This window comes from Odontesthes bonariensis, chromosome 3 (assembly GCF_027942865.1).
Source record: "Odontesthes bonariensis isolate fOdoBon6 chromosome 3, fOdoBon6.hap1, whole genome shotgun sequence".
NCBI classification, from domain to species: domain Eukaryota; kingdom Metazoa; phylum Chordata; class Actinopteri; order Atheriniformes; family Atherinopsidae; genus Odontesthes; species Odontesthes bonariensis.
Window position 1 is genome coordinate 45,781,260 of NC_134508.1, and position 24,241 is coordinate 45,805,500.

General features: G+C 45.5%; 2 protein-coding genes across 11 annotated transcripts in view; both read left to right on the forward strand.

Annotated features, from left to right (window-relative positions):
* Window positions 1-5,392, forward strand: part of plekha6 (pleckstrin homology domain containing, family A member 6) — a 117,030-nt gene extending 111,638 nt beyond the window's left edge. For 8 of the 10 annotated variants that reach the window (XM_075461928.1, XM_075461922.1, XM_075461923.1 and 5 more), the window contains 3 exons: window positions 1,799-1,947; window positions 4,208-4,315; window positions 5,085-5,392. In XM_075461928.1, coding sequence (XP_075318043.1) covers window positions 1,799-1,947; window positions 4,208-4,305 — 247 coding nt within the window. In that variant the 3' untranslated portion in view covers window positions 4,306-4,315; window positions 5,085-5,392. The other 2 variants (XM_075461924.1, XM_075461926.1) reach the window with 2 other exon arrangements.
* A 9,251-nt stretch (window positions 5,393-14,643) lies between these two features.
* Window positions 14,644-22,426, forward strand: golt1a (golgi transport 1A). The gene is made up of 5 exons (XM_075460769.1): window positions 14,644-14,668; window positions 20,477-20,568; window positions 21,765-21,943; window positions 22,237-22,300; window positions 22,397-22,426. The coding sequence occupies exons 1-5, from the start codon at window positions 14,644-14,646 to the stop codon at window positions 22,424-22,426; spliced, it is 390 nt and encodes a 129-aa protein (XP_075316884.1).
* Window positions 22,427-24,241: the final 1,815 nt, after the last annotated feature.

Consider the following 24,241-nt stretch of genomic DNA (forward strand, 5'->3'; position numbering starts at 1 on the left):
CCTTCTGGGCAGAGCTTCATAAAATATTGAGTGGTCTATTTAACACTAATTTGCCTATGCAGTTTTCCACATTATTTCTAGGAAATTTTGATTTACAGGTCAGGAAAGCTGATGAATACTTATTTGATATTTTGATAACCGCTGGTAAAAAAGCAGTTACAAGACGTTGGTTGGTCCCCGATCCACCCACAATACAGGAGTGGATAAGTATCGTAAATGACATTTACCTTATGGAAAGGATTACCTTCTCCCTCCGCCTTCAAAAAATCATATTTACTAAAAGGTGGGCCAAGTGGGTTAAATATGCCGGTCTTGAACAGACTGAAGTACGGAATGGGTGACCTTGCAATTCTGTTTTTATTTATTTATTTTTATTGTTTTGTTGGAATTTTGGATTAATCTGTATCACTCATACTTAACTTCAAAACTGCCTGGTAGACATTTCTTTATTTGCTCTTTTATATAGGCCTATCTCTCCCAGTTTGTTCAAAGTTTTTAGATTCATTCATTTACCTTTGTGTATTTTGTTTATTGTTTTATACACGTTAAAAAAATTTAATTGTGAGTGGCAGAAGTAACATTGTATGTTCCTTGAAAGTAACTATTGTATTGTAATGCTCTCACAAAATAAAAATAAAAAATGTCAAAAAAAAAGAAAGAATCTAAACTTTATATTTTTGGGAGTCGCTCATTGACTCTGTAGCGCCCCCTACGATGCTTAAAAATGGTCCCCGCAATAGGATTAGTTTCGCGTGGGACAACGAAATTCGGTACACTCCTTCATCATGCCCAGACGCACCAATTTTTCGTGCCATTTTTGACCGATTCCACGAATTGCATAAGATCGAACTTGTCCCACAGATTTAATGCTACAGACTTCAAACTTGGCCAGGTTACTCTTAAGACATGGAGGGAAAAATTCATGGGGAAACTTTTTCAAAACTTAAAGGGCGTGGCCGTGGCAACTCCTCAAAGTTTGATCACTCGCAGTCTCTCGCCACAAAAAATGAAGTCGCTTATAACTCCCACATACATTATCCAATCTGTCCTAAACTTCATACGGTGAATGCTGGACCCAGCCTGAACGCGGACATATAACATAGTGACATTCACCTATAGCGCCACCTGCTGGTGGTTGGGAACGTCGTTTTTTTTCCACACCTCGCATTTGATCGAACTCCTCCTACAGATTTAATGCAAAAACCTTCAAACTTGGCCAGTTTACTCTGAAGACATGGGGGGGAAAAATTCATGGAGAAACTTTTTCAAACTTCGAAGGGTGTGGCCGTGGCAAGGCGGTGAAAATCTAGTGATGGCGTTTGTGGTTTGAAAGCCTTATCATCATCACAAAGTCATGAAACTTGGCACACACATCCACCCTGTCGACCTCGTACATATGTAAAGGGTATCGTGTGTGGGCGCAGCAAAATGGCTCAGTAGCGCCCCCTAGGAATTTTCAAAAACCCCTCTGCATTGGGGTTACGTACGTACAGAGCAGAGGGTATCGTGCGTGTGGACAGAGCTGCAGCTCCAGAGTCCAGCGCATGCCCAACGTGCGCACATCCCAACGTACGCACACCTCGGTCCCGCTCACAGCTGCTTGCAGCTTTCTAGTTTTCTTTATTGTGCTTTCATGTATTCAGTCATGGTATCTCTGTGTTTTGCATGTAATGTAACCCCTGATGTCACTCTCCACCATTATTGCAGCCTCATTGAAATACAACAAAACTAATTGTGATGTGGTCATGTAATTGATAGTTACATGTGACTAACAGGAGCATCTTCCTTCCCCTGCCAGCTTGCAGAACGTGGTTCCTCTCCTGGACGGCCCGGTGGACGGTGGAGCTCCAGCCAGCTCCCAGCACCACCTGCAGGAGCAGGAGAAACGGATCGAGATCTCGTGCGCGCTCGCTGCCGAGGCTTCTCGTCGCAGCCGCCTTCTCTCTGGTCAGGACGGGTTGAGACATCTTCACAGAACAATCTCACTTTTTCAGCCTCACAACTTGAAAATAAATCATTATTATCAACTAAAACAGAAAGGTGTAAACACACTGTGCAAGTCCTCGACACTTGAGAAAGTTTCCTCTCACTTACTAACACAAAGAAGCAGGTCAAGCCTCTGAGGTGTTGAGTTGTGAAGTCTAAAAAGTGATAGAACCAACAATATCCTGACAGCGTTGTTGATGGATGTTCCTATGGGTTACCTCAGTAACCAGAGCCCTTCTTTCTTTATTAAGGTTATGACACCCTTTATTATGCGTTTATCAGCAGGTAAACTTTACACTCACTGAACCTTTGGAAGTAGCGCTGTCACTGATTGAAAAAGGGGTAAAAAACATCTCTTATGCGTCATGTGTAAGTGGGGAAGCACAAAACACACCTCGGATGGAGCCCTGACTGATATGACTTTTGCTTTAAAGATCTGAGACTTAACAGTCTTAAAAGTGTTAGAGAAAATCCTTTTACGACTCCAGTCTGTGCAGGTTATAGTGGGATAAATCCGACTGCCATGAGCTCTTTCCTGTTAGCACAAGCTGACAAAGGTATCAAATCAATCAGGGACGGCACGGTGAGAGAAAGATGTCTTTGTTCTATCTGATATTTACGAAACTATGAAGACTTTTTCTTCCTTTGTTGCCTTTGAATTGGAAATGAAGACCAAAAGGGTTGTGTCCTGGAATCGATGGCTTTCCTGCAGACCGGTACCAGCTGAAAAAGCCCAGTCTGTCACATGGCCACACAGAGACCAACAACCATCCAGTCTCATACTTGGTCCAGGAGCAATTTAGAGGCATGTTTTAGAACAAAGTTGATATTCTTGTGATTCTTTAGTAAGAACACAGCTCAGAAGATGTGTGATTTCTGAAAGTTAACTCAGAATGTGTTCAGAACCTGTGTTCATGTTGACTTCTCCTCTGGACCGAACACACTCAGCTGCTGCTTTCTGAACAGCTGCAGTTGTGCTTCTCAGTGCTGAGCAGTCTGGAAGTTCCACTTTGTGCTAACTGAATCTTTGTTGTCTGCTTTTAGCATGATGCTAATGTTTTACCTTTTCCACAGCAAACAAAGTAAAAGCAACAACAACAGCACCAACACAACTAAGAGCAGACCACAGCTTTCACATATTTATGAGACTGCCTTCAAGCAGCAGCAAAATAAGCATTATGTATTCAAATAATATTTCTCTTTCACTAACACTTCAAAGTGAATTATGATCATGTTTTTTTACTTTTTAGCTTTTGTATTGGCTTATTAAGTGGGAGCTTATTTGAGATATACTGATGTAGCAATTGAAGTCTTTATGGTTTCTTTCCAGCTCCTCTTCTTTCAGGACAGTTAAAGCAGATCTGAACCCTGGGCCTTTTGGAAAGTCCCACATTTGTTGCTCATCCTGTCAAACACCTGAATGCACCACTTCCCCTCAAACACTTACTTACATACTGCCACTCTTTGTTCATGCCCCCACCCCCACCCACTCTCTCCCCCTTCTCACCCACTCTCTCCCCCTTCTCACCCACTCTCACCCCTTCTCACCCACTCTCACCCCTTCTCACCCACTCTCTCCCCCTTCTCACCCACTCTCTCACCCCTTCTCACCCACTCTCACCCCTTCTCACCCACTCTCACCCCTTCTCACCCACTCTCTCCCCCTTCTCACCCACTCTCTCACCCCTTCTCACCCACTCTCACCCCTTCTCACCCACTCTCTCCCCCTTCTCACCCCTTCTCACCCACTCTCTCCCCCTTCTCACCCACTCTCTCCCCCTTCTCACCCACTCTCTCCCCCCTTCTCACCCACTCTCTCACCCCTTCTCACCCACTCTCACCCCTTCTCACCCACTCTCTCCCCCTTCTCACCCACTGTCTCACCCCTTCTCACCCACTCTCTCCCCCTTCTCACCCACTGTCTCACCCCTTCTCACCCACTCTCTCCCCCTTCTCACCCACTGTCTCACCCCTTCTCACCCACTCTCTCACCCCTTCTCACCCACTGTCTCACCCCTTCTCACCCACTCTCTCCCCCTTCTCACCCACTGTCTCACCCCTTCTCACCCACTCTCTCACCCCTTCTCACCCACTGTCTCACCCCTTCTCACCCACTCTCTCCCCCTTCTCACCCACTCTCACCCCTTCTCACCCACTCTCTCCCCCTTCTCACCCACTCTCTCACCCCTTCTCACCCACTCTCTCCCCCTTCTCACCACAGCCCAGTGTGCCTCCAGTCCCCCCATGTCCCCGACCAGCCTGGTTCCTACCCCGTCCTCTGCTGATTTTTCCAACCCTGCGCACATCATGAAGGTGTGAGTCTGACAAGGTGAGTGTGTGTTCACCCCCCCCCCCCACACCTGCTTTAACTGGAGAAAGAGGCTGTTTCCTATTTCTCAGCTGTTAGCTGTTGGGGATAATGTTATCACTGATGGATCACAGGTGGCCGGGGCTCAGTGGTTAGAGTGGCTCGTCCAATAACCAGAAGGTCGGTGCCACTGCTTAGGTGCCCTTAAGCAAGGCGCCGTTCCCCCGGCTGCTCCCAGGGCACTGCTATTGGCTGCCCACCGCCCCAGTGTGTGGCATTTGTCTCAATGAGTGTGTGACAATAAAGTAATCTAATTAATCCAAAGGCTACAAAAAATGTCTTCAAATCCCAATTTTAACAGTTGTTAAGGTTTTCAAGAGGATTTCACAGTCTTCAGACGGTTAAAAACTCAGGTTAATGAAACTCAGACAAGAACCAAGCAGGGCTCTTTGCCAGGAAGCCAAAGGCGGACAACACTACTGATGTTCCACGGACAGCAGAACACTTTAGGAAGACTCCATCAGTTCCTTTAGAGGGGTAGAACAGCCCACCTACAGAAACACATCTATCATGAGAGGGGCTCTGTAGCTGCTTCTGCTAACGGAAGCAGAGCTCCAGAAGACTAAAGAGTGAGAGTTAGAAAGCACTGGCACGCAGAGCAGGAAGCAGCCACACCACAGGCTGTCAGAGGCTCTTTTTTGCTTTCTGAAGGCCTTTTTGTTCTGATTCTGCCACACACAGTGTGTCTGTGTATCTCTGCTAATGAACTCGTCTTTCTCTGCTTCTTCAGTTCAGGCTCTGGCTGCTGTCAACTTTGATGGAGCATCTTTCTGAGGATTCACTGGAACAACCTGACATTGAAGATGGCCTTTTTTAAGCTGCTGGTCTGGAGGAACAACAGCCTTCAGAGTTGTGAATGGAACTTCTAGGAGGCTGGAGACTCCTAAAGTTCACTACCCGAAACTCCAAAGGAGTCGCCCCCCCCACGATGTAAACCCTGCAGCACAAAGGAAGACTCTTCCTCTCACGTTGTGTCATATTTCTTTATCATTTGGCTCAGGACATATTCGACTAAGTAAAAGTTTCTGATGAACTGTGTTCATGCTGAGATGTTTCACACAGATGAGGTCAGTGGGAGGGGCTTTGTTTGGTGGGATCACTGCTTTTAAGAAGCTGCTGGGGATGAAAAAGGTACAAAGTTACAGAGAGGAATCCAGATGAGGTGCCTGGCATGTCACATCAGGTTCACTGAGTCTGAAACAAATCTTCTGAATACTCAAAGCCTAACGAGGATGTTGGCCATTTTTTTAACCTCTGTATCAACCACCACCGGCTTGTGAGGCCCAGAGAGGAGCAGGAGCAGACTGAGGCCTCTCAGCCGCTGTAGAGCTGCTGGGTCTCTGCTTCCCAACTCACTGTGATGCCTTCCAGAACGTCATCGTCTGTCGTGGCTGATTCCAGCCGTGTCTGCTGTCTGAGTGTTGCTCTCAGGCTGTGTGCAGTGTGGATGTGTGTGTAAAATGTTACACACTCTGAGGGTGTGTCAGTGTGTGTGAGTATGACACATTGTTTGTGGACTGTAGCATAAGCTATTCAAAGCTATCATTTAAGTTGTGATCATTTACATGGACCAGCAGAAATCTGCATGAAACACAGAACTAATTGTCACATGTTCCAACAACAACAGATTTGGACTATGAGGTCAGTAAAGATTTATACACACATTTTTGTTGTGAACAGATGTGCTCACGTCATCTGTGGGCAGCTCCACATGTGGAGCGTCAATTCAACCAATCCGGTACCACTTCAAGGTGTGAGTTGAGTTGAGTTTTATTTATAAAGAGCCCAATCACAACTGTCACATCAAGGCCCTTTATAGATACAGTCCAATTCAAGCCAATTAGAGTCCAATTCATTCAGTTCCAAATTGGTCCAATACATACAGAGCCAATTAAAAGAAAGTATCCTAGCTTAGGAAACCAACAGATTGCAATGAAACTTCTCTCTGATTTCCCGTCCTGAGCTGCATGAGGCGACTGTGGGAAGAAAAACTCCCTTTAACAGGAAGAAACCTCCATCAGAACCAGAACCAGAACCAAGACCATCCGCCTCCACCAGCTGGGGTTTGAGAGGACAGGAAAGAGGGGACAACCAGCACCGTGACACCAGGCCAGGGACACCTGCGGAGAGAGAGAAACACAAGTTAATGACCACAATGATGGTAATCCACATGGGGAGAGTAATTCCATTACAGCTATAGTTGGGTTCTGCTCCTTATCTGAGCAAGGGTAATTCTCCTTGGATATCTGGCGGTGAATGAATGGGATCAGAGGCACAAAGCGTGTCATACCCCGGTATGATAGGTGGCGCTGTACCCATTTCAACTGTTGCTAATAGAGCCACTTCCTGTTGACCTCTTCACCACCAACAACAACAACAGACTCAGGCATTCGGAAAACATCTGGAGCATGTGCAGAACACAAAGTCTGATTCACCACGTGCTTCAGCGTCTACAACTCAGTTATCTCGGGGTCTGAATCCGATCCGATCCAATTCTTAGTCAGATTAAGGCGTCTACATGCACTTAATAACTCAGTCTGATTGTGATTTAGCCAATAATCCGATCCTTTCAGTACCATGTGACCCCACTGAGTGATGTCTTATGTACATGGAGAGTAAAGAGAGCAGAGGGAGGAGAGGTGCATCATGGGAGCTCCCCCAGCAGGCTGGGCCTATAGCAGCTTAACTATGGGATGTTTCAGGACCACCTGAGCCATCCCTAACTATAAGCTTTATCAGAAAGGAAAGTTTTAAGCCTGGTCTTAAAAGTGGAAAGGGTGTCTGCTTCCTGAAGCCAAACTGGCAGCTGGTTCCACAGAGAGGAGCCTGATAACTGAAGGCTCTGCCTCCCAAACTGACAGCTGGTTCCACAGAGAGGGGCCTGATAACTGAAGGCTCTGCCTCCCAAACTGGCAGCTGGTTCCACAGAGAGGGGCCTGATAACTGAAGGCTCTGCCTCCCAAACTGGCAGCTGGTTCCACAGAGAGGGGCCTGATAACTGAAGGCTCTGCCTCCCAAACTGGCAGCTGGTTCTACAGAGAGGGGCCTGATAACTGAAGGCTCTGCCTCCCATTCTACTTTTAGAAACTCTGGGAACCTCAAGTAAACCTGCAGTTTGGGAACGAAGTGCTCTGTTAGGAAAATATCTTACAATGAGATCTTTAAGATATGATGGAGCTCGGTCATTAAGAGCTTTATATGTGAGGAGAAGAATCTAAAATTCTATTCTGAATTTAACAGGGAGCCAATGAAGAGAAGCTAAAACTGGAGAAATATGATCTCTGCTGTTAGTTCTCATCAGAACTCTGGCTGCAGCATTTTGGATCAACTGAAGGCTTTTCAGAGAATATGTGGGACAGCCCAATAATAAAGAATTACAGCAGTCCAATCCTGAAGTAACAAATGCATGGAGCAGTTTTTCTGCATATGATTGGCTGTATGCTAATACAAACATGTTCATATCCTCTCTACAGCCAGAAGGCCAGAGAGTTGTACCTATGCGACACTATCAGGTGGAAACTCATAGCAGTATGCACAGGGGACAAAAAGTCTGGAAAATGATTTTTTAAAAAGATCACAGCACCAAGTGGAACATCTCGCAGCTACTGAAGTTCTATGTTGGCTGTAAAGAGAGCATCCCAGTGAGGTTTCACTCTGTTTGGGCAAGTAGTGAAACATGATGTTTCTCAGGTGAAATGAGTGGAGACTGTGGGGGTTTCATGCGGTACTGAATAACCTCAGCTGAACACTGGGGCTATCAGGCAGCTCAGACTCTTAAGTTTACTCGATCACATAATTCTGTGTAGTTGATCTGGATTAATTACAAATCAGTTATACAAAAAATCTGTTGAATTTTTATCGAAATGAGCAAATATGCAGAGCCTCCCACTTTAAGAAGGTTGCATTGTTGACTATTCAATAAAGTTAATGAGAAAAAAAACTGGCAGAGACACAACAAGTGCATGCCAACAGAAACTTTGATTGTTCCTCATCAGTGTGTAGATGCTTCCAGAATCCCTGTTTTCTAAATGTTTTTCACAGAGTTTAGAAGTGGAAATAAAGAGCTGATTGATGCAAAGTTACCAGGTGGTCCACATCAGGCTTTAGTGAGGACCACTGGGAGGGGCACTTCTGAAAGATCTCAGTACCTTACACCATCAGGTGGGTGCTGGGGGGTTTCTGTGAGTGGTGCAGATGGTGGTCTGTCACATGATCAGGAGAAATGCTGCTGGTGTTAGGCGTGCGTGGGGCTGACGTCTGCAGGGGAAGCCGGGGGTACTCTGGAGAAACTAACAGCACTCTGTGGGTAGCCATCAGCTGACATTCATCTAAGTCTACAATCTGTTGTGTTGATGCTGATCCTTTTTCACCTTAAAGGGAGATTGCATCTGCAGGCTGTTGTGTCTGACAGCCACATGTAATGATGGTGATACTCAGACAGAGACAGGCTCTCCCAGCAGAGCATTTCATGGGAGTATGAGCTGTAATGTGAGTGGAGAATGTTTCCATCTCCTGGGGTCTGTTGGGACCTGGACATGTGAGGCACCTCCTCCATCTTCATTTGATCACTGATGGTTGAATGCTGTTGATGGCACTGGATGAGTCCAACAAACAGCAGTGAGCTGGGATGGTACAGGGAGCAGTTCCTGGGTAGAGCATAGCGTAGTCCACTGTTCTGCCTGGCTGGGAGGCAAACTGCAGAGAGTTAGGGCAGCCTCCTCAGAGTCAGGTTTGATGTGCCAACCACATGTCTGAGGAGGGCAGCTCAGTCTGGGCAGTATTTAGTCCTGGAACTGGGCAGGAAGTTTCCTTGAACCTTCTTCAGGCTCATGGAGAACATTTCAAGGCCGTCCTGACACAGCTGGTCTGCAGCTTTCAGTGCCCGGGGTGGTCTGAGTCCCCTCTGAAGCCCCTGTGGTGGAACTCTTTTCCATGCACATCTTTTAGGAATGTCCTTGCACCCCCTGATTTCCCCCTGAGCCCCTCAGGGGTCCCTGCTGGGACTGCCCATAATCTTGCTTACAGACTGAAATGGTTCCGTGTTTATCATGTTGGCAGTATCACACATTTAGCACCTCTAAATGGCTTCTGGTCCACAGCAGTTCTTTGGGTGACTGAAACAAGGCGGGGTGAGGACCTTGATTACCTTCATGAATGACCACAGGCAGTCAAGTATCTGCCTGTTCCTGGTGTGACAGACAGATGTGGGACTCCCTGGGAACAGAGGAATGTTTCGGCTCACAGACTGTTTGCTTGTCCATTTCTTCATATTGTGACAGACGGTGGGATATATGGCTGAATGCTAACGTCCTTTGAACTTCATTGTTCCTTCAGAGTGGTGTCTCCGCTTCCAGGACTTCTTGTTTTTGAACATCAGTAGTACCTCTTAGAGCTACACGGGTGCAGAAGAATGTCAGCAGCCGTTTCCAAACAAAAGGTCCTCGGACTTTTCCTGAGCTCTTTTCATACTATGGGTGTGTATTCATAAAAAACAGATACATGTGAACTATTCTTAATTTGACAGAACAACAAATAGCCCACTTTTCATTGTAGAGGTCATTTAGAAACTATAAGAGGACGTTGTACCATTTGTCAGAACTTATTTCTGTGGGAGCTACTTTATTCTTCATCAGATCCAGACTGGTAACAGGTGATGGCTAACCAACAAACTACAGAAGAAGGCAGCAGTGATAGATGTAGCAATGCCCAGTAACAGCAATATCAAGCAGAAGGAACACAAAAAGCTCGAGAAATGACCAAGAGCTGAAGGAGGAGGTTGGAAAGATGTGGGAAGTGAAGGCAGCAGTGGTGCCAGACTTTACACCAGCCTGGAATTTAACATACAAAATGTTTTACATTTCCAAGAGGATGAGTCCTCACCATGTCACTGTGTTAACGAATGTACGGCTCACACATGTGCACACAGCTTCCCATACACGCATCAATGATAACATGGGCCTTATTTCTTTTAAAGAGTGTCCACGCCAGCTTCTGAGACGTTACAGAAAGACCTTCAGAAAGTGAGGAACTATAAGAATAATATTCTATTTTCTTCTGGTTTTAAACTCTTTTTTAGAACGTTAACAAGTACAAAAGAGGCAATGTGTATTTTGTACATGTCTAGATATTCCTGTGGAGATAACGATTTTGGGATCAATTTTTACATCAAATGACATGTTTTACATATTGGGATTGTTGGATGGATGGAAATAATATGTTAACAAGTGGCAGTCAAAAGGGTTTGCCCAGTGTTTGATACTAAATGTAGCATTTGTGAGGGATGAAAATAAAAAAAATACAGTGTAAGATTATAAACTTTGTTCAGCGTATGATAATACTTTGCGTTTCTGTGACCACACTCTGCTGCCACTGACAAATGTTGCTTCTTTGGGAAAACCACAGTGAATAAACTGCTTGAACTATGCAAGATTTCCCTGCTATCAGAAAATGTTGCAATAAAGTGAATGTATTCATATAGAGTGCTTTTGTAGATGCTTGTGAGATCATTGCAGTTTTTGCTGATGGAATAAGTCTTGCAGTCTGGAATGATAACATATTTCCTGCTGTTACTCTGATCCGCTGCTTGGTTAGAAGTTCACTGCCACAAACACATTTTACATTCTTTGTTTCTGTGAAACTCTTAAAGTTTAAAAAGTTAAAAAGAAAAGACAGCTCAGACTCTTCCACATAAAAGCTGGAATGATGTGAAAAACATTGTCGTTAACACTTTATAAATCACTGATCAATTCATTCAAACATATGACAACACACTAGCACTGAGACTGCTTAGCCTCCACTGTGCATTATGACAGTCAGGATCTCCCAGATTCAGTGTTACCTGAAATTTAAATTTTAGTTTTCACTTTCAAAATGTGCTTGTAATACAACTGAATTACAAAAATCATTTCATTAACATAACATTCTTGGCTAATCAAAAACACTCTTTTTTCAAACTTTTCCTCAAACACACCCTCACACATATGTTAACGCAGGCCATAAATTCCAGTCCTCTCAGTACACCTGCTCTCGCAGCAGAGCCCCAGGCCCCCAGGCCCCCAGGCCCCCAGGCCCCCAGCTCTGTGTTTCCTCCTACACACAGTAAGCAACAGGTAATCTTTTTAATGTTGACAACTGAGACTTTGTCCTGAGGCCACTTCCAGAACGCCTGTGGAAACGATCCAGGAGACTGAGAGCTGCATGCCACTTCACTTTCTCTGAGCTGTTTTATTACATGTAAATAGAGTTCAAATTAAAGAACCGACATTTACAGTTTCCCAAGTTTTACTTACCTGCTATTTTACCTGGAGTACAGCAGGGAGGCGTCCAGGAGGCATCCTAACCAGATGCCCGAGCCACCTCATCTGACTCCTCTGGAAGCGGAGGAGCAGCGGTTCTACTCCGAGCCCCTCCCGGATGACCGAGCTTCTCACCCTATCTCTAAGGGAGAGCCCAGACACCCTGCGGAGGAAACTCATTTCGGCCGCTTGTATTGGCGATCTCGTTCTTTCGGTCACTACCCACAGCTCGTGACCATAGGTGAGGGTAGGAACATAGATTGACCGGTAAATCGAGAGCTTGGCCTTCTGGCTCAGCTCCTTCTTCACCACGACGGGCCGGTGCAGAGCCCGCATCACTGCAGACGCCGCACCGATCCGCCTGTCAACCTCCTGCTCCATTCGCCCCTCACTCGTGAGACCCCGAGATACTTCAACTCCCCCACTTGGGGAAGGATCTCATTCCCGACCCGGAGAGAGCATTCCACCCTTTTCCGGCCGAGAAAAATGCCTTTAATCATTTTTTAAAATTTTGTTCAGATTTTAGTTAAAAGTGGGACAGCTGGTAAGAAATATGATTTACGAGCATTTCTAGTAAATCATATTTCTCTGCTGTGTTCAAATGTAGTCTGCACCAGAACATAATAGAAAGTCATGTTTGACAACAGAAATTTCAGAAGTATGGAATTATACCTTCTGTCTGCTACCAAAAGAAAGCTTTGGTACATTAAAAGCATAAATGTAAAATCACAAATTGAACTTTCTGTTACAACATGCATGCAAAAAGACTTGGGAGTTAGGACTGAGTTGCTTGGTGCTATAATTAAAATAATTTCAACTGTTCAAAATACTCAAACTAAAAAGCAAAATTATGACACTTGCAACTGGGTGGCAAGCCGTGGCCGCTCCCCATACACAAGGATCTTCTGTCCTAGGAAATCAGACCGCATGGCGCTCTGGGCTTGGCCTGTGAGAGGTGGAATTTGAGTGCTGCAGGCCTGCCAGCACAGGTCATGGACACCATTCAGAATGCAAGAGCCTCCTCCACTCGCTGTCTTAACAGCGGTAAGTGGCGGGTTTTTGAGGAGTGGTGTGACTTGAAGCACATCATCTCTTTTCAGTCTTCAGTGGCGGACCTACTGTGTTTCCTACAGGATTTGGTGGACAAAGAAAAGGCTTTTTCCACTGTTAAGGTGTATTTGGTTGCCATTTCGGCGTGCCACGTGGGCTTTGGAGATAAACCCACAGGGCAACATCCCTTTGTCTGTCGTTTTATGAGAGGTGCACGGCGCAAGCTCCCAGTTTCCAGACCCCTGGTTCCCCTGCGGGAGCTGTCCGTGGTGCTGGACGCCCTCTCTCTCCACCCGTGTGAGCCCTTGGAGGTGACAGAGATGAAGTGTGTTTCACTGAAAACAGCTTTGCTCTTGGCTTTGACTACAGCAAAGCGGGTGAGTGACCTACAGGCTTTATCCATACGGCGTTCCTGTCTACAGTTTGCACCAGGACTCACCAAAGTCTGTTTGAGACCCAACCCAGCGTTTGTGCCTAAGGTGGTGGAGTCGGGTTACAGGCTTTTCACCCTCCTCCATTCTCCTCAGCAGAGGAGAAGAAGCTTAACACATTATGCCCGGTCAGGGTGCTTCATGTGTATCTGAGTAGGACAGCAGGGTTCAGGAAAGAAAGATAACCAGCTGTTTGTGTCCTGGGCCACTCTCCATAAAGGCAAGCCGTTGTCCCGTCAGAGGTTGCCCCACTGGATTGGGGAGGCTATATCTCTGGCTTATGGGTGTAAGGGTTTGCAGCCCCCCCCCCTAGGGTTTGAGGGCTCATTCCACTAGGGGCATGGCCACATCATGGGCCCTGTTTAGGGGAGTGGCAGTTCAGGAGATTTGTGCGAGCTGGGCTACGCCCCACACTTTGGTAAGGTTTTACAGGCTGGATGTCTCGGGCCGTGCCAGAGGCAAACGGACCAGGGCCTGCATAGCAGCATCTGCTGGGCTTTAAATTGTTTAGAGCTTCGGGAGATTTATGCAATCCAGGAGTGGTCTATATCTCCCAGACTGAAACACCGAACGAGGGGTTACTTAACGTAATCCCTGGTTCTTTGATAACAGAGTGAGGTGTTTCACCATCACGTCCCTCCTCGCATAGACACGAGAATGACTTTGGAGGGGCGGGTCGGCTGTATAGTATGAGGGGGCGGGGCCCCAGTACAGCTCGACCTGTCTGTCACTGACAGACGTTGTGTCATTGGAGCTTCCGCAGTTGGCCACGCCAACCTCACTCTGTTATCAAAGAACCAGGGATTACGTTAAGTAACCCTACGGCTTAATGACAGCGGTTTTTAAGGTCTTTGGAAATGTTCCAGTCTGGAGTGAGATGTTGACTAGATGAGCGAGTTGTGGTAACAAACTGCTCAGCACAGACTTTAGGAATCTAGTGGGCAACTCATCAAGGCAGCACGTTGATGAACTCAGACTGCAGATGGTCTCTTCGACTGTTTTGTCAGTAACAGGTGTGAAATGTGTCAGCTCTAGGTGTCTAGCTGGCTGCAGAGTAGTTATTTGTGTTGTGGAAATGATTGCATTTTTAATGCCTTGAACTCTGGATGTAGAAATGAGTTCTAAAGGCAGTGAAACTGGAGGGTTTGTTAAGGTCAGCTATCTTTGTTTTCTTTGTTGACACGATGTGAACAGATTTTCATAAAATTTCAAGGAGGAATTCAAAGATCAATGCAAGATATGTCTAAACAAAGGAGTATTTTGGATGGCAATTGGGTCGGGTGCTGGAGCACCCTCAACTCCCTCCCTTTGCATGTCTATGCTGATGATATCACTCAGGGAATGATATCATTCCACCCTTTACCCGAGAATCCTCAGTACTGTGGTTAATGTTCACCTCACACACTGATAACATCAACACACAAAGGTCACAGCATGGAAGATAGAACATTTTTCCTGTCACAAAGAAACAATCCAAGCAAATAAAAAAGGAGAACAAACACAAAGAACTACAATGGCAAACATCACAGAGTTCCAGAGTAAGTGTTCGTATGGTTTCTCTCTTTGAAGTGTTGTAGTGTAGCTGTGATTTGTGGGGAAAGAGCAGCTGCTTGCTTTCAGAAAAGAAAGGCACTCCTCTTTGTTTATCTCAAGCTAAAGACATGAAGAATTAAAGTGTTATCCCTGACGCAAAATTCTAAGTAATGAAAGTGCTTTGCAGTTTGACATGCAGCTGCCAGTTGTTGACTTGTTGAGTTAATCGGCTTACAGCCTGAGGAAAGCACATCCAGAAATGTGCATGGGAACATGTTATTGTGTTAGACAACAGGCGCTAAAACATGTTGAAACAACTCTGTTTTGTGTGAATAATGTTGATGGATTTTCTGTACCAACGGAGTGGGACCAGTTAAAAGATGATCAAAAGAGATTCCAGAAAACTGCAAGGTTATAAACAGGCCAACAAACAATGCTTTAGTCTCTGACAAGCACAACTTGTTTTTTGTAGAATTTATAGAACTTTAAACTGTATTTACATCTGTTATGATGCGTTACCATGACAATAGGAAAATTGTTTATATGTTAGAGTAGTTGACTGAGCTTTCCAAAGTCTAAATAAAGCCTGGAATAAGACCCCAAATCCGGATGAGTTGAAGGGAAGGATGCAGAACAGCAACAAAATGTAGAAAGAGGAGGAACAATTTCTTCACGCGATCATTGTGGGAAGTGTGAGATCATGGGGGAATAAAATAGGGGTCTCACTCTCACATTTAACATGTTGAAAGTATTTAATGAAAAATATTATCTCATCCTGAATTTGATGAATCTCATTACAACACGTCTCAGGGAAGTTAGGACAGCTCCATGTTTCCCACTGTGTAGCATCCCCTTCTTTAACAACATCTGTAAACATCTGGAACTGAGGAGCCCAGCAGCTGGACCTCTGGCAGAGGAATGTTGTCCCGTTCCTGTCTGATGGAGGAGTCCTGGCTCTTCTTTGGTGTGTTTGAAATGTTTTCAGCTCTGGACTGCAGGCAGCTCGGTCCAGCAGCCGGACTCTTCTACTACCGAGCCGTGCTGCTGGATTAGATGCAGGATGTGCTTTAACTTTGATTCTGATTCTGAAGGCTTCCTGAGCCCAGGCAGGGATTTCCAGGACAGAATCAGCTCTGTTTTTAATGCAGAGCTGCCTGAGGGCCTGAAGGTCGCACACCTCCAATAATGATTTATAAGCTATGTTCCATATACAGTCAAGCCCGAAATTATTCATACCCCTGGCAAATTTTGACTTAAATGTACTTTTATTCAACCAGCAATTTTATTTTTGACCGGAAACAACACAGGCATCTCCCAGGAGATAATACGATGATGTACAAGAGGCATCATTGTGGAAAAAAATATTCCTCAGCTTTTATTCACATTTGAACAAAAAGTGGCATGTCCAAAATTATTCATACCCTTTGCAAACTGTCACAGTCTATGGGAAAATCCAAAGTTCTATACCATTCCAAATAGTCCAAGCTGTTTTAAAGCATCCTAATTACCCTGATTCATTGGGAACAGTTTAATCAACTCAACAGGTGAAAAACAGCAGCTCTCTGCAGTTGGCTTGTGGACAATCATGGCTAAGACAAAGGAGCTCACTAAGGACCTGCGGCTGTGCATTGTGGCCGCTCACAAGTCAGGAAAGGGCTATAAGGCCATATCAAAATGTTTTCAACTTCCAGTGGCTACAGTGCAAAGTATTATGAAAAAATACAAGAAGTTCCGCACTGTGGAAAATCTCAGAAGATGTGGTCGGAAGCCAAAAGTGACACCTGTGCTGGCCAGGAGGATAGTGAGAGAGGTGAAGAAAAATCCAAGGATCACCACCAAGGCCATCCTGGTGAATCTTGGCTCTGCTGGTGGCAACATCTCAAGGCAGACAGTCCAACGGACACTGCACACTGCTGGGTTCCACGGACGCAGACCAAGGAGGACGCCACTTCTCCAGAAAAGGCACACAAAAGCCCGCTTGACCTTTGCAAATGCTCATCTGGACAAAGAAGAAGACTTCTGGTGTTCTGTTTTATGGTCAGATGAAACAAAAATTGAATTGTTTGGCCACAATGATCTGTCCTTCATTTGGCATAAAAAAGGAGAAGCCTTCAACCCTAAGAACACCATCCCCACTGTCAAACATGGTGGTGGGAACCTAATGTTTTGGGGGTGTTTTTCAGCCAATGGACCAGGGAACTTGATCGCAGTAAATGGCACCATGAAAAAAGAGCAATACATCAAGATTCTCAACAACAACATCAGGCAGTCTGCAGAGAAACTTGGCCTTGGGAACCAGTGGACATTTCAGCACGACAACGACCCAAAACACACAGCAAAAGTGGTGAAGAAATGGTTAGCAGACAAAAATATTAACGTTTTGCAGTGGCCCAGCCAGAGTCCTGACTTGAATCCAATTGAGAATCTGTGGAGGGAGCTAAAGATCAGGGTGATGGCAAGGAGACCCTCCAACCTCAAAGACTTGGAGCTCATCGCTAAAGATGAATGGGCAAAAATACCAGTGGAGACATGCAAAAAGCTGGTCAGCAATTACAGGAAGCGTTTGATTGCTGTAATAGCCAATAAAGGCTTTTCTAGTAATTATTGAGAAGGGTATGAATAATTTTGGACATGCCACTTTTTGTTCAAATGTGAATAAAAGCTGAGGAATATTTTTTTCCACAATGATGCCTCTTGGACATCATCGTATTATCTCCTGGGAGATGCCTGTGTCGTTTCCGGTCAAAAATAAAATTGCTGGTTGAATAAAAGTACATTTAAGTCAAAATTTGCCAGGGGTATGAATAATTTCGGGCTTGACTGTATGTCCAGATTGTCTGAATCTTTTGGTACTGTAGAGGATAGAACACTCAAAGTCTTCACTGTTTTACACTAAGAAACATTCATCTGTAATTTCTCTACAATTTGTAAACACAGTTTTTACAGATTGTTGAAACTCTACCCATCTTTGCTTCTGAGAGACACTGCTCTATTTACAATTTACACCGTGTCCCAACTTTTTTGGAATTGGGTTTGTAAAACAGTGGTTGGATGAGACCAAATCAGATAAGGATTTGACTTTCTGTTCACCAGTGATAGCCCTTTCAGCTCAACAAAATGAGGCTGCACAGTGGTGTGCACAGTGGTGTGCACAGTGGTGTGCACAGTGGTGTGCACAGTGGTGTGCACAGTGGTGTGCACAGTGGTGTGCACAGTGGTGTGCACAGTGGTGTGCACAGTGGTGTGCACAGTGGTGTGCACAGTGGTGTGCACAGTGGTGTGCACCGTCAAGACGTCAGAGAATGAGAAACTCAAATAACTTTCTTTAAGGAAAACTGGGTCTGGGTTCTTTTGGGTTAAGACACCACCAGAACTTTGAGCAAACCAGAAAGACTCTCATGGAGAGATCTTTCTTTGAGATGAAACCTTGATCAAAGACCATGGTTTGGTTGCCAGTAGCAGAGAATAAGGTGGATGCTTATAGGACCCCGGTCCTGTTGTTGCAGCTTTCCTCCATGTTGTGTGACCGGGATGTGAATTTAGGACTAATGCTTGTTAGATAGCGTGTCAAAACTGACCAAAGAGTACTTTCAAAATAACTTGAAAGTTTTAGCGCTGATTCAATGGAACAGCAAAGTCTTGAGCGACCCTGTGGGTGGTCCAGTTTGAGCTACGCAGCGCTTTGCCAAGACTGGCAAAAAAAACACTGCCACTGATAACTGAATTAAGATAGCATTCTCAAAAAACACTCAAAACAAAAATCGTTGGGAATGGATAAGTAGGCACTGAGAGGAAGAGCAAAAAGACCAGCACAAGAATAAAAAAAATGGAAGACATGAGCAAAAGAGAGCGAGCAAGCAGGAAGCTTCTGGTTCCATATGCCTGGGTGGAACTCCAAAGTCTGCTTATCTCACACTGTGGGGACTGATGGACTGTGGCGAAGTTTTCCACCTAAAAAAGTAAAAAACAGCAGCATTTCCAGTATGGTTTGAACACACAATCTCATGATAATTATTAAGCTGTAATGCTGTATAAGGCACAGTGTCACATTTTAAAAGGGATAAATCCAAAAGAAATACAGAAAGAAAACACAAACAAAGAGAGAACTTAGTAATCCCCCATTTGCAAATGGAAAATAATTAGCCACTCCAGCCTAATCAATCCAACCACACTAAACTGCAAGTTCAGCTGCAGCTCATTCCTGCAGCTCATTCCTGCAGCTCATTCCCTGCAGCTCATTCCCTGCAGCTCATTCCCTGCAGCTCATTCCTGCAGCTCATTCCTGCAGCTCATTCCTGCAGCTCATTCCTGCAGCTCATTCCCTGCAGCTCATTCCCTGCAGCTCATTCCTGCAGCTCATTCCCTGCAGCTCATTCCTGCAGCTCATTCCCTGCAGCTCATTCCTGCAGCTCATTCCCTGCAGCTCATTCCTGCAGCTCATTCCCTGCAGCTCATTCCTGCAGCTCATTCCTGCAGCTCATTCCCTGCAGCTCATTCCTGCAGCTCATTCCTGCAGCTCATTCCGTGCAGCTCATTCCTGCTACTCATTCCTGCAGCTCATTCCTGCAGCTCATTCCTGCAGCTCATTCCTGCAGCTCATTCCCTGCAGCTCATTCCTGCAGCTCATTCCCTGCAGCTCATTCCTGCAGCTCATTCCCTGCAGCTCATTCCTGCAGCTCATTCCTGCAGCTCATTCCCTGCAGCTCATTCCTGCAGCTCATTCCCTGCAGCTCATTCCTGCAGCTCATTCCCTGCAGCTCATTCCTGCAGCTCATTCCTGCAGCTCATTCCCTGCAGCTAATTCCTGCAGCTCATTCCCTGCAGCTCATTCCCTGCAGCTCATTCCCTGCAGCTAATTCCTGCAGCTCATTCCCTGCAGCTCATTCCCTGCAGCTCATTCCTGCAGCTCATTCCTGCAGCTCATTCCCTGCAGCTAATTCCTGCAGCTCATTCCTGCAGCTCATTCCTGCAGCTCATTCCCTGCAGCTCATTCCTGCTACTCATTCCCTGCAGCTCATTCCTGCAGCTCATTCCTGCAGCTCATTCCCTGCAGCTCATTCCTGCAGCTCATTCCTGCAGCTCATTCCTGCAGCTCATTCCCTGCAGCTCATTCCTGCTACTCATTCCCTGCAGCTCATTCCTGCAGCTCATTCCTGCAGCTCATTCATAACCTGCCTGATTTCTTGTTGCCGACCCTGCCTGCCTCCGACCTGCCCCCCTCGCCTTCTGTCCCCGACCACGTGCTCTGCCTCAGAGTCTCTGGCATCTGTCTGTTTTTCTAGCTTTGACTCCTCTAGCCGGAGATCCAGAGACTGTGTGGAAGCTATTAGCTTGAAGATTGGACTGTTTGCTGAGTTTTGCTGGTAAATAAAAGTAATTACCAACGGTTCCTGATTTCCAGAGTGCTGCTTTTGGGTCCTAAATACACCGGTTACACCCCTTCACCAAGTGCTTCCCTAAGTCTTTGGATTGAGGCTAAATGCCTTTTATCTGTGGGTTGTTGGTGCGTGTGTGTGAGTTAACCAGAGACTGTTCCCTCTTCGTAAAGGCGACAGGTCTGTCTTTCACAGCGCCAGCTAACCCTCGGGCCCCCTGTTCAGTGTACAAAATGTAAAGTTTCAACCTAAATGGCTAATATGTCTTCTCCTTGGCCTGGGTCATGCCTGACCCAGAAGTCATTTGTTAGCTGGGTAGCCTGTTTACATTGCAACACCTACACTGATGTACAATACTGTTGTTATTGAAAAGCACATTACCATCACTATTTTCATTGTTACTTTCTGATGCATTTTCTCTGTATTTTTGTCTTCCAGAGATCGGTATTGGTCTGATGGGATTTGGTCTATTTTTTCTGCTCTTTGGTGTGCTGCTGTACTTTGACTCTGTCTTACTAGCCTTTGGGAATGTGAGTCATTTTTCTCTGCACATTGTCAAAACCCAACTTCTCATACCCAACTTCTATACAGTAAATTACATTAAGATGACCAATACTGAAAGATACTGGAGACATTTGTTAATCAAACAAGGCTTAAAAATGCAATAAGTCACCATCTCAGTGAGATACCTCTTCATTGGGTAAGTAAAAGGTGAAAACCGTGTTTTAAATCTTGGTTCACAATGTAAGACAAAAATTCTTTAAAATACCTATGAAAAAAGAGATGATCTTGTCACACAAGAATTCATTAACACAAATATTAGGCCCATCGGTGGGCCGGTCGGTGGGCCGGTCGGTGGGCCGGTCGGTGAGCCCGTCCGTGGGCCCGTCGGTGAGCCCGTCGGTGGGCCCGTCGGTGGGCCCGTCGGTGAGCCCGTCCGTGGGCCCGTCCGTGGGCCCGTCGGTGGGCCCGTCGGTGGGCCCGTCGGTGAGCCCGTCCGTGGGCCCGTCGGTGAGCCCGTCGGTGGGCCCGTCGGTGGGCCCGTCGGTGAGCCCGTCCGTGGGCCCGTCCGTGGGCCCGTCGGTGAGCCCGTCGGTGGGCCCGTCGGTGAGCCCGTCCGTGGGCCCGTCGGTGGGCCCGTCGGTGAGCCCGTCGGTGAGCCCGTCCGTGGGCCCGTCCGTGGGCCCGTCGGTGGGCCCGTCGGTGGGCCCGTCGGTGGGCCCGTCGGTGGGCCCATCCGTGGGCCCGTCCGTGAGCCCATCGGTGGGCCTATCAGTGAGCCCATCGGTGGGCCCATCGGTGAGCCCATCGGTGAGCCCATCGGTGGGCCTATCGGTGAGCCCGTCGTTGGTTCTGGAGGATGGGTTGGTATTGGGTGTGTGTGTGGGGGGGGGGGGGGGGGGGGGGGGGTATGGACTGGATGGGACAGGGGCAGTGGGTTGGGACATCCAATGTTTCTGAGCCTGTACCTTACATTTTATTGTTGTCTGTTTTGTCTGTTGGTGTTATCCTCTTATGTGTTTTATGGTGCTGTAACCTCCCTGTCTCTGAGACAAATTTCTCCTTTGTGGAGACTAATAAAGAAACCTAACCTAACCTAACCTAAAACCTGAAGAGGGCGCAAAGCATCCCATTGTGAAATCTGAATGCCAGAAAGGCAGAATATCTGGATAAAGAATATGGTCAGAATATGTTAAGTAGGTTTAAAACTTTTCTTTCCACTTAGATTCTGTTCCTGGCTGGTTTAACGTTCATTATTGGCTTCAAGAGGACAGCTGGGTTCTTCTTCCAAAGACACAAGTTTCGAGGAACTCTTTTCTTTCTTGGAGGAGTGTCCCTGGTACTGTGTCGTTGGCCATTCATCGGAATGCTGGTGGAGAGTTACGGTTTTGTGCTTCTATTCAGGTAAGTGAAGGTGTTTTTAAGAGAGAGAAATAGCATGAACTTGATAAGCTCCCTGTTGGTTTGATTAATCACCGGGTAGAGCAAGATACTACAAGGTACTACAGCAACACTTTGACAGTGTTACTGAGGCTGGTAATATTCAGCAAGTCGTCTGTGTTGTTGCATATCATGGCATAATGTTAATCATACAACACTTCAACTGTAAAATGCAAAATTGTCAAAGTCAGCTTTTTGCCAAAATGTCCAAATGGAAAGCGATTTTCCCATGTCACATGTTCTGTTTCCCTCTGCAGGTCCTTCTTTCCCATGGCCCTAGGTTTTGTGCTGTCAGCTTTCAATGTCCCTTTCCTCAGTGCAGTATGTTATTCATAGCCTACAACATTAATAAACTCTACAAAACTTTGTAATACACTTATGTGCAGGCTTTTAATGTATTGTTCCTTTTTCTCTCAGTTTTTCTCCAGTAGCTCCAGTATGGTGTGAACAGGGAGGTGATACTGGAAGGAATGACTGTTTTAATCCGACACAGCACAAAGAGGCCTGATGGCTAACAGCTCGGTACCTCAGCCATTGTTGCCCAACTAACTGATAACCTTTTTGATCTTGTTTCTTCATCATTCTTACAGTGGAAGTATAGACAGTTCAACCAGCCAACATCTTGAAGGACTTGTTTGGTCACAGAGCCCAGAAAAATCCACTCTGTCATGTCTCAAACGTGCTTCTGTGTAACATTCCACTGTTTAATTACAGTGGGACTCCATTAGTCACCACCCTTTGTCATTTATTGTTGTGAAGAAGACAGACACAAATACAGCACACACATTTCCTCAAGTGCTCTGAAACTAAAGTGTGTATCTTCAATTTAAACAACAGCTTTGCTATTTTCCTCTACATCACAATGAATAATGTTTCAGATAAAACAAGTTATTCTGATTTTTACATTGCATAAATCTGTAGTCCTTTAAATATTCAAAACTGCTGTAATCTACTTTTCTTCAAACGTTTTCCACATCTGAGTAATTTGTTGAATTAAGCTCAAATAATAAACTAATATTGTCTGACAGTTTCACATCCTGCATAATACTCTCTGTGGGTGAGTCATGTGACCATCATCCCACCACATGTAACAAAAATGATGAATATTCATTGAATGGACTAAGATGCCTCTTGTGTCCTACATGTTTTAAAAAGTATATTTTGAACACTTTTAAAACACTCTATCCACTTCCAAAGAAAAGAAGTGTGAGGTTGGTGAAATGACAGACTCCTTTATTTATGAAATGTAATTTGATGCTTTCTGGTGTTGCAACTGTAAAAAGACAGAATAAAATGTCTCCTCACCTCACATAAGGAGAAGTTTGATAACTATATGCAAAATATCAGAACTCATACACTAGTCAGCCATAACATTATGACCACCCACCTATAAATGAATTAATTACAGAATCAATAGAATGACACATGAATTTATGAAACAACAAAAACAATACATATCACTGAATATATTAATTGAAATATGTACATAAAAGGGTTAACATTAATTGTGACTACCAATAAACACTTTATTTAACTTGAGATTCCTCCGGCTTGTTCTTGAGCTGCCATTGAAAGAATCGATCTAACACTGGTCTTCCTCTTCCTCCTGAGTTACAGCTGCCCCACAAAGTCCACAATATCAACTTATGAGCAGAGAGCCCCCTGACTAATGTCCATGTTGTTATAGTCATTATCTTCCTGAAAAGGTGACTTTTGGTCTGAGGATCTAAGGTGTGAATGGTTGCGAAACTGCCTCGGGAGAAGGGACAATGCTGCATTGTAGGTGCTGGTAAAGTGATACCTGAGAACACCTCCACCTCCATGGGTGAACCAATCTCTGTCTGAGGAGGTTCTTGGGTTTGAAGTGCACTGGAATGTCATGTTTGCAGAAGATCCTTCTCAGTTTCTCTGAGACTCCTGCCACATATGGAATTACAGTATGTTTACGTCTGTTCTCCTTAGCTTCTCTACCTGTGTGGTTTAGTCCATTTGTCTTTACTGATTTTACAAAGGCCCAGTTTGGATAGTCACAGGCCTGAAGAGCTTCCTTGGAGTACTGATGTTCCTTTTGTTCTCCCTCAGCCTTAGTAGGTACACTCTCTGCCCGTTGGTGTAGAGTTCTGATGACAGCCAGTTGAAGTTCTAGTGGATGATGTGAGTCGAAAAGCAGGTACTGGTCAGTATGTGTGGGTTTCCTGTAAACCTGGAAGACTTCCATCCTCTTCAATATACACACCACAGTTCAAAAAAAGGCAGATTGTG

What these genes read in the sequence shown, in the direction of transcription:
- golt1a (XM_075460769.1), top strand. Translation starts at nt 14,644, where the DNA reads ATGGCAAACATCACAGAGTTCCAGA. An exon ending in AAACATCACAGAGTTCCAGA is followed by an intron (nt 14,669 to 20,476) that starts GTAAGTGTTCGT and finishes TTTGTCTTCCAG; the next exon opens with AGATCGGTATTGGTCTGATG. An exon ending in TCTTACTAGCCTTTGGGAAT is followed by an intron (nt 20,569 to 21,764) that starts GTGAGTCATTTT and finishes CTTTCCACTTAG; the next exon opens with ATTCTGTTCCTGGCTGGTTT.